Consider the following 9,288-nt stretch of genomic DNA (forward strand, 5'->3'; position numbering starts at 1 on the left):
GCGTTTCCTCCATATGTACTGCAAATAATTCCTCCAAAACTGCCGTTTTGACACACAAGGGGTTTCCCACTTACACAGCCATGGCTATATTATGAGCACACAGACAAAGGAGATCCTCACACCACACTCTCAAGCATCGAGAGTGCAGATGTCTCCTTCATGTTTAAGTCTGATTCCAACTTGCACCCAAAGAAGGATTTGCATTTAGAGTTCAGCGTGCCTGCTGCTCAGTATTCAGTGTTCAGTCAGTTTTGAGCATGCACACAGAATGGACAATTAAAGGACAGTGATGAACATTTTTCTGAATATAACGAGAGAATCACAGACTGCACCTCTAATCGCTGTCTTAACTGTTATCGCTGTTGCTTTCTATAAGAATATCTCCCCAAATCTCTAATGAACTACCATGCAGATTTTTTTCCATTAAAAAGTAACACCATGAAATAATTGATATTTATTCCCCTTGGTGTCAATACTCAACGTCATTTAGTGCAAAGACCGTACCCAGTTTGCAGGAAACCGACTAAGGTCATGATCCTATCCGATCAACAACATTACATAGTGCAATATCAAGTGATCCGTGCATCAAAATGCTATACTTTAAGGTAAAAAAATGCATTTTGTTGCTTTAAGGATTCACAACTGAACAAACCACAAATGCAATTTAACAATGTTTGATGTAGCAAACTTTATTTGTAGTAAATGTATGGATTGATGGGGTCTATGAGTCAGGATGTAACCACTATTAACCTCCATCTTGTGTTCCAACAGCTATCAGGGTTATCAGTAATACAGGTGTTTGTTCCAATCCTCTTCTAGATCTACGAGAGACAGGTAAATGAACATGGGCATAAGCTTGTATCATTCTATCACCAACATAATGCTGCATGTCTTTTTCAGTTCCACATACCTAAGTGCTGGTTTGATTCTTCCATCATGTCTGCAGCTGAGCTGGTGTCCTCTTCCGGAGTGATCCTCCTCAAAGCTCCTGTAAGTACAACCAGTGGAAAGGAATTGCATGTTATTATAAACCCATTATTCGAGACAACTGAAAAATCAGTGTGAAAAATAAATGTAATTCTGTCATGTGGCAGAGATGCTGTTGTTACGGAGTGATTCTGCACTTTTACCCCATAAATGCACAAATAGGCTGACACCAGACATAATTTCACTGCATTTCTTACTTCCAGTAACTATATGCATGTGACAATAAACTTCCTTGTATTTTTTGTATCCTTGTATCCTTGATTCAGAACATTTAAAAATAATAAAAAACATCAGTCAGGAAAAAGTCCTGTCACCACACAGAAGATCATCCAGTTAGTAAATGAGCCCATAATCTAGTAAAATGAGAGCAGGATTTAGTCAAATAAGCACTCGATATAGTAAAACAAGCACACTTTCTCTCGATAAACAAAATAACATTTTGCAATGACACCTCCCGGGCTCTGTACAAGATAAACAAATGAAGAAATAAACAAATCGGCGAGCTCGTGTGATGTACAACAGAGCCTGCATGACGCACATGGAGCGTTTGAATGGCAGTCGATGACGTTCCTGTCCTTTGTTTGGTGTTAGTGGTGTGGGGCTAAGAGTGGGGATGACGCTTGATTAGAGGATTCTCGGTGTGAGTGAGCTTCAAGTGTATAGCAAAAGAGAGAGGTCCACAGCGCTCATAGAGCAGGACCAGAATCACACTGCAATTAAATCTAACCAAGTATTATTAATCTTATATCAAGATCAAAAAATCTATTTGGTATTGTTTTTAGTGAAGAGACTTACCTAGTACACTCTCAAAAGATCATTTTGACTTAATTTAAGAAGACTTTAGCTTATTTTAAGGAGACTTATCAAGACAAATTTATTTAACGCACTGGCAGACAAATCTGCTTGTTTTTAGGACAAATGCGCTTAACGCACTGGCAGACAAATTTGCTTGTTTTCAGGATGAGACGTCTTCAAAGAAGTCAAACAATTTTACGAGAAAGTGCTACGAAAGTCTCTTTATACTAAAAACAGTATCAAATAGATTTTTTGATCTTGATATAAGATTAATAACACTTGGTTAGATTTTATTAGATATGCAGTTTTTGCAGTGCAGCAGCAGCATCAGGTCCTGAGCCACTTCATATGACTGGACCCAGAGAAGGACCGGAGCACACAAATAACTTTTTTAAACTTTAATAGTTCAAGTGACGCAACGCAACGTTTTGATTCGCACAGCGTCTTCCTCGGAGGAGTATTGAGGAGGAGATATATAATAGCATTTATATATATACTGATAGAATGTGGAAGGCAGGGGTTCCGATAGAACTTTTGGGCCCTGTGAAAGAATACAAAATTGGGCCCCACCAATAATAACAATGTTGGTCATTATATTCTGTGACTCAGACTGTGAGGGGGCCCTGTCAGTGGAAGGCCCTTGGAATCATTCTAACTTGATTTCCACCATATTACACTGTCCCTGGTGGCATGCAGGTGTGTTTGCACATAAAGGCTTCATATTTAAACACAGTCAGTAGTAAAAAATAAAGCACTAAAGATATTACACTGTGAGCTCAGATGAGTGCTGTAGTTGTACCAAAACATAAGAAATGCAATGAACGTGAGCCTTAATGACCGTGGGTGGCTCTAAGGAGCACTTTTCCCTTAAAAACGCCAGCCTACGTGAAGTGTCTGCAAAAAATAAGGAGGGAAGGATTTTCGTTTGTCATCGCCGTCAGGTGCTTGTTGACAGCGATGTCAACGAACTGGAAACTGGTTTGCCGACGTCAAGCAAAGTCCTTTTAGGCAAGTCCCACCACTCAGCGGCCATATTGCAACGCTTTTTGGGCACTTATCGGGCATCTATTTCAGCAGAAATGCGCGTGCAACACACCACATGATTTGCTCAATGTATTCACATGTTAACGTTTTGCCGCGGAAGGGGGTTGGTATGTGTAGACAACTGACAACTACATTTTTTTTAATGTATGGTGCAAAGCTGTATCATATTTTAGAACGAACAGGTTCGAATAAAATCAATCAATCAATGCATTAAAGCAATCAATCCTCATTAGAAAGTCTCTGCTTCAAGTAAGCTAGCGCACAGAGCCCATTTTACCTGCGCGCTGGCCTTCGCTGACCGCATCCCTCCTGCCCATTAGCCCAATGAACACTGCTCCTTTATGTCCTGAGAAGGAAGAGAAAAAAATGTTGGTGTGAGGTTAGCTCACACGGGTAAACACACTCTAAAAAGGGATGTGTTAAAATGACACATTGCTGTATGTGCTCAGGGACAACACATTTTGTGTCCATTTCAACACAGCAATTACATGGCTGGGTGAAAGGTTAAAGACAAATTTCAGCTATCTAACAAAAAAATCCTGTATATTAAACTGTCTTTCACCCAGTCAGCCACACAATTCAGCTATCTCCACATAATTACTGTGTTGAAATTGGCACAAAATGTGTTGTCCCTGAGCACACACAGCAATGTGTCATTTTAACACATCATTTTTTAGAGTGCAGAAGTGTTTTGGGTGGCATCATGTGGAGGAAGACTTTTTTAAAAATGATAAAGATGTCTGTACATTACTGAGAAGAAGTGTTAGTGCAAAGAACTGAATTTTTAGCATTGATATAAAATTAGTTTTTCTATCTTAGCTTTTGTCATTTTATTTTCCTCTTGTGTATGCATCTGTGAAGAAAAGCATAGCTTGGTATAGCGCGTTGATTATGATGTCCGATGGATGGGCGTATAGCTTGCTGAACTATGAGCGATTTGCACACAAAGTTCCTCACTCACTCACCTCGTCTCTGCACCGGTGCAGGCCGTTGACTCGATGTCGCTAAAATCAGAGAAAGAACACGCTAGCATTTTGATTGACACATGCACTTATAATGTTAATGCACTTTGCTCCACTCTCAAATATCGACAAGGCCTTTGAGCTAAATGTTACCCAATATCACAACAAGGAAAGAAAAGAGGAGGATGAAGCTGGGCAGTGTGCCAACCAACATACCAAGTCAGAGTAACATGCAAATTAGTTACCTGTGACTCAGGTGTTAATATTGAAGGTCAAAAGAACACTCTGCGCTTGCATATATTTAGGTCAATTTTTCAGTGTGGGTAACCAACTCAAAATGGATTCATGGAATTTTCTTTCCAATTTTTAATATAAACTTTTGAATTTGAAGTGCTATATATCCTGGCAGGTATCAGAATGAGTAGAAAGTAAAATAATAAAAGGATAGAACTGATTAAACAAAATAACTGAATGAACTGAAATGAACTGAAATATCTATATGCTATAACATGAATAGTGTACTATTCATAATAGTAATACCACTCTTTATATTAACAATAGCATGCCTCTGGACAGTCTGGGTGTCGAGGCCACTGGAATAGTGTGGCATATTAAGTTCTACTATCCCAATATAACATGAATGCCAGTGCGCCCGTGCAGTTGGGACGTGAGTATGTTACCCGAACGCTTCCCCATCAGACCGTAGAACTGCCGTGCTTTGGACCTCTTCATCAGGCTCTCCTCCTGCTCCGCTAACTGCTCCAGCACCGGCTCCTCCTGACACACACACACCATACACACACACACACACGCACGCACACACACACACACACACACACACACGCACGCACGCACGCACGCACACGCATGCATGCACGCACGCACGCACACACGCACACACATAAATACACACGGACACACATACACATGCACATGCTCATGCTCATGTACACGCACACACACACCAGAGTAGTAATCACTGAGTTAAAGGATTCAAGTTTAAACGCCACCAGGTTAAATGCCATTGTCCAGTAATCCATTAATACAAACTCTGATCCATTAATACAAACAAAAATATTGTAAATATAATATATATATTAACTAGCATATAAACACATAATATTGACAGTGACTATAAATGTTTGTCAGATACTTAAATTGTTACATTTGTACAATTAATGTTTTCAACATTAGATTATTGTTAAGCAGCATCTTGATGAGATTAGTCCTTTTTACATTTGAGTAAGATGGAGTACAAACAGTAAAAGTAAAATACTTACTGTAGAACAATCTATGTATTAAAACCAAGTTAAAGCAACACAATGTCGTTATTTTGCCTAAGAATAAGGGCTTCAAGGTCATGTTACCTTACAATAAGGGGTTTCAAGGTCATATTGATGCTACACTAACTGAAAGTGTGGAGTTTCTGACACTGCTGATGCACAACCAGAACACATGGTATTGCACTATGTAGTGATATTGTCTTTTTTTTGACAAATTGGGTAGCCTACCCTCTTAGTGCTAAATTGGTACCCAGTATTGAGAATGGATGAAAACAGGAATTCCTACATTGTGTTACTTTAAATCACATGGTAACAGTGCAACAAAAATAGGCACAAATAATATGCATTATTTTATATCTGTAAAAAAATTACAAATATATTCGGTTGCTTCTTGCAGTTTGTATAGATCAATTGCATTTTGAATACTTGCAGTCGACTATACTGTGAACACAAGTCGGTCTTATCACAGGATCAGAAGAGCAAATGCCTCTGTCTGTACCTCTCCAAACCGAGATCTTTCAGTTGCATCTGATGCACTTACCTGCCAGTCTTTAGATATCCAGTTGTCCCTATCTAGAGTAAGAGAGATTCCCTGAGCGCTATATACGAGAGCAATCAAGAGCATGAATGTAGCAAGGAGTTTCCAGGTTTCCATATGGGCTACACAAATAACAAAAAATAAAATGAAAAGTAAACAAAATGCTTAAGACTCTTATTATATAATGCAAGTGTTCCTTTTTTTTTGTTGTGGCTAAAATCCTGGCCTGCTGCAAGATGCCTCCGTTAGATGGATGGTTGTAGCACAGTTGTGGATTTTCCTCTTGCTTGCTTCTTTCCTTGTCTGGCAAAGCAAGGATAGTATTGGTTTATCGTCTGAATACAGGTGGCATTTATACCCATACGATTGTTGGCGCCCCCTCCCATACACACACCATTTCCCACACACACCCCCCCTCACCAATATTACCCAGGGACCCCCTCCATTGGCGGGATTTGGGAGCAAGCACATTATCTGTCAAAAGACAGCGATTACACCTTCTGCTGTCCCTATGGCATCGTTGAAAATGTCACATTTATGGGAAGAATAGATGGTGTTTGTGATGGGGGGTGGGGGGTGTGGGCAAACAAAACAAATTGTATTCTGTGGGTACTCCTGAAACGTCAAACTATAAAGCCTGATCGGATGTGTGTGTGCGCGTGCGCGCGCGTGTGTGTGTGTGTGTTTATGTTTATGGGGGCATTCTTTTATTGTTTTCCATACGTTAACCATCCTCAAATATTTGCCAGCGACATGGCTCTCCTCATTTCCTGCGTGCTATGCCCCTCTCCTCTGCCACAGGTCGTAATAGCACAGCCCTGTTTGTGAAGGGGAATCAAGCAGACACCACAGACAGCCGCGGCACACCACATTGGTGACTTTCTGATGTGCTCCTTTGATTGGAGTCGGGTTGAAAGAACACCACCCGGCGCCCCAGAGTCTTTGAAGGAGCAGGTGGTAAACATTGCCTTATGCCCCCCACTACGCGCCCACCACACACTGTATGTACGACTACACACTCCTTTATTAAACCCATGTTGGAAAAAAGAAAGACTTCCGACTTCTGCCAGTAACATTACTCACACAAGGTTTTCTACGGTTTTGTTTTGACCCACAGTAAATTTCCATCAACATCTACTGGTTTTGGTTATGACATTAGGGGTGTAAAGGTACACATATTCGTACTGAACCACTTAGGTACATGACGTTAGGCACAATACAGATGTGTACTGAGTGTGACGAATGCAGTCTTTAACAGTAATCAACAGTTGGCTTTTTTGTGTGCAGACCATGTTTCAAATTTGAGTTTCCACACAAACATATAAGGTGGCGTGCCATATGTTAGTTTACATCAAAAAACATTTGACACCTTTTCAAAATACTATTCCAGTTCATATGTGTTGAGCATCAGTAATATTGTCAGTAAATGTTCAGCTAGTAGTAGCCTACCTACAGGCTTACTGTACCGAAAATTAACTGAACCATCACTTCAACACCGAGGTAAATACCGAATTGATTAAGTTGATCAGAGAGAGTCAATGTAGTTGATTGAGGATAGGTTAGGGTTTTCTAAGTATAGTTACTTAAAGGTGCAAGCGATGCAGGGTAACGCCAGAGTATTAGAGCGAACGAGTGAGAGAGAGAGACAATTGAAACTCTCCCAAACGCGCATCTCGTCGATTATTTGCTGGAACAGTTTGTTATGTTTTTATGGGCAAGGTTTGTTGTTTTGTTGTTTTGTATGTGAGTGTGTGTGTATCCATTCTCTAAACCTGCATTTGGTTGAGCACTTGCAGGTGTTTGGTTGAGCACTTGCACTTTTTTTTTTAACCTGAATATATAGACCTCCCACAACAAAAGAAGTTAAAAACTCCCTCACCGTGACCTGCCAGAGAGTAGAATTTGGGTGATTTGTTGCCTTTACAAGGGGTCTTTACGAGTCCTGAGTAGATGCTGGTGAATAATGGGATAAAAGCTTTTTTTATATCTTTTAAAAATAGGTAGACATACTCCTTGTGGGTATTGAAACATTATTTTCTATGTAGGCTATAAGCTTCCAACATTTTTGAAAGTTGTTTATTTTAATAGTTTGATGGATTGCGACAAGAATGTCACCTAAGTACTATTTCTATTACAATAGGGGATTTCAAAGCTTTTATTGATCAATTTTGTCCTTCGCTCCTTTCCCCTGAAATGGCTCAACCCATTGAGCCGTGCTATAAAATAAAGCACTTCCATTGAAACATGGATGACACGCACACATTGTTGGCTTTGATCTTGCCACAGGTGCTTAACAAAGCGAGAAAGCAATTTTGGGTAATTAGCTCTGAACAGCACTTGAGTCCACGCGAGCGTGGGGCTCCACGCCGACCGTAGTGCTCAGTGGCGAATCAAAAGAATCGGCCGTGGTCCATTTGCATGCGAAGCGAGTGCGCTGAAAAAAGGTCCGGCGGCCCCACGCTGCCTCACCATGCCAATCTGGCTCTTACCGATCGCTCTTTCAACACAGCTCAACACATTCAACGCAGACTAGACGAGCTTTGTGTTTACGGGAGTTTTCCATGATTGCAAGAGCTGATTTTGTGACCTGACTTGACCTATGTATTCTGCTATAGATTCTCAGTCTAGATAGAGAGATTCTTAAACTCTGTTTAAATGTATCAGATGAACTCACTGTCAAGTAACTATGTAAGTGTGTGTGTGTGTGTGTGCTCTGAACTACAAGAGACACCAACAGCCTGAGCCAAATTCCTTGTTTGTCTCAACAAACTTGGCACAAATTTCTGACATTGATTCTGACAATAGGTTAAGGAGGGTGATCGTTTTCCCGTCATACACAGGATTGTTTGTTGAGTGGTATACGAGTATGTTTACCCTTGTGAACCCTTGCCAGTTCAAAAGTTCAGACAACATGGTGTCAAACCCGGTCTCTCAGCATGATCACTAACACAGAGCACACTTTCTCCTGTTGGCAGCTGCAGAAGCTTCATCAGTTGTCATCATTTTCTAGGACATTTCTGCAAAGACATTTGTATGACATGATACAACATGGTACAAGAGGAGTTTTCAGTGTGTGATCCCTGCTTATCTCTTTTTGTCTACCCTCAGGACTTGGAAAAGGACGCAAATATATCAGGAGGACAGAGACATTGATATGTGTGACATTCTTGAATGAGACAGCCATCCATGTAAATTTAAAGCAGGTCATGTGTGTACCATTGCATTCACATGCACTGACGTGTATAATCAGATTATATAATATAATAATAATAACACTAAATGTATAATCAGATTAAATAATTAATATAATGACACTGAATGTATATTGCAATTCACATTAAGAGTAGCCTAACCCCTGTCTACACAACACACACACAAACAAACACACACACATGCATACATTACTAAGCAGATCAACCAAATTGAAATTATTAAAATGAATCAGACTTCAACGTAATGCTCTACAACATGTCGACTTGAAAACTTTTTTTATTAATTTATTTATTTTTGTCCCCCAAGTTACCATTAGCTCAATGTTGTTTTCTGTGCCACCGGTAATGCTTTAGGAATGCACATGTTTTTATATGCAGTTGAAAGGGTCTATATGTAAGACAGCTTTCACTGCATGACCTCACCAACGAACCATACAGCCAAAAGATGCCAGTGAGTATTCTAGCTA

At 40.1% G+C, this 9,288-nt stretch overlaps 1 protein-coding gene across 2 annotated transcripts; it reads right to left on the reverse strand.

Moving 5' to 3' along the window:
- Positions 1 to 673: 673 nt before the first annotated feature.
- On the reverse strand, positions 674 to 8,845 carry si:ch211-131k2.2 (protachykinin-1). 2 transcript variants are annotated; one of them, XM_048232507.1, is made up of 7 exons: positions 8,484 to 8,845; positions 5,613 to 5,912; positions 4,469 to 4,565; positions 3,792 to 3,830; positions 3,104 to 3,172; positions 911 to 988; positions 674 to 821 (listed from the first exon to the last, which is right to left on the reverse strand). In XM_048232507.1, the coding sequence occupies exons 2-7, from the start codon at positions 5,724 to 5,726 to the stop codon at positions 784 to 786; spliced, it is 435 nt and encodes a 144-aa protein (XP_048088464.1). In that variant the 5' UTR covers positions 5,727 to 5,912; positions 8,484 to 8,845; the 3' UTR covers positions 674 to 783. The 2 variants fall into 2 exon arrangements, with proteins under 2 accessions (XP_048088464.1, XP_048088463.1); XM_048232506.1 differs by lacking the exon at positions 8,484 to 8,845 and having other exon boundaries at positions 5,613 to 5,982.
- Between the last annotated feature and the right edge of the window lie 443 nt (positions 8,846 to 9,288).

The sequence above is a fragment of the Alosa alosa genome, chromosome 22 (genome assembly GCF_017589495.1).
Source record: "Alosa alosa isolate M-15738 ecotype Scorff River chromosome 22, AALO_Geno_1.1, whole genome shotgun sequence".
In the NCBI taxonomy this organism is placed as follows: domain Eukaryota; kingdom Metazoa; phylum Chordata; class Actinopteri; order Clupeiformes; family Clupeidae; genus Alosa; species Alosa alosa.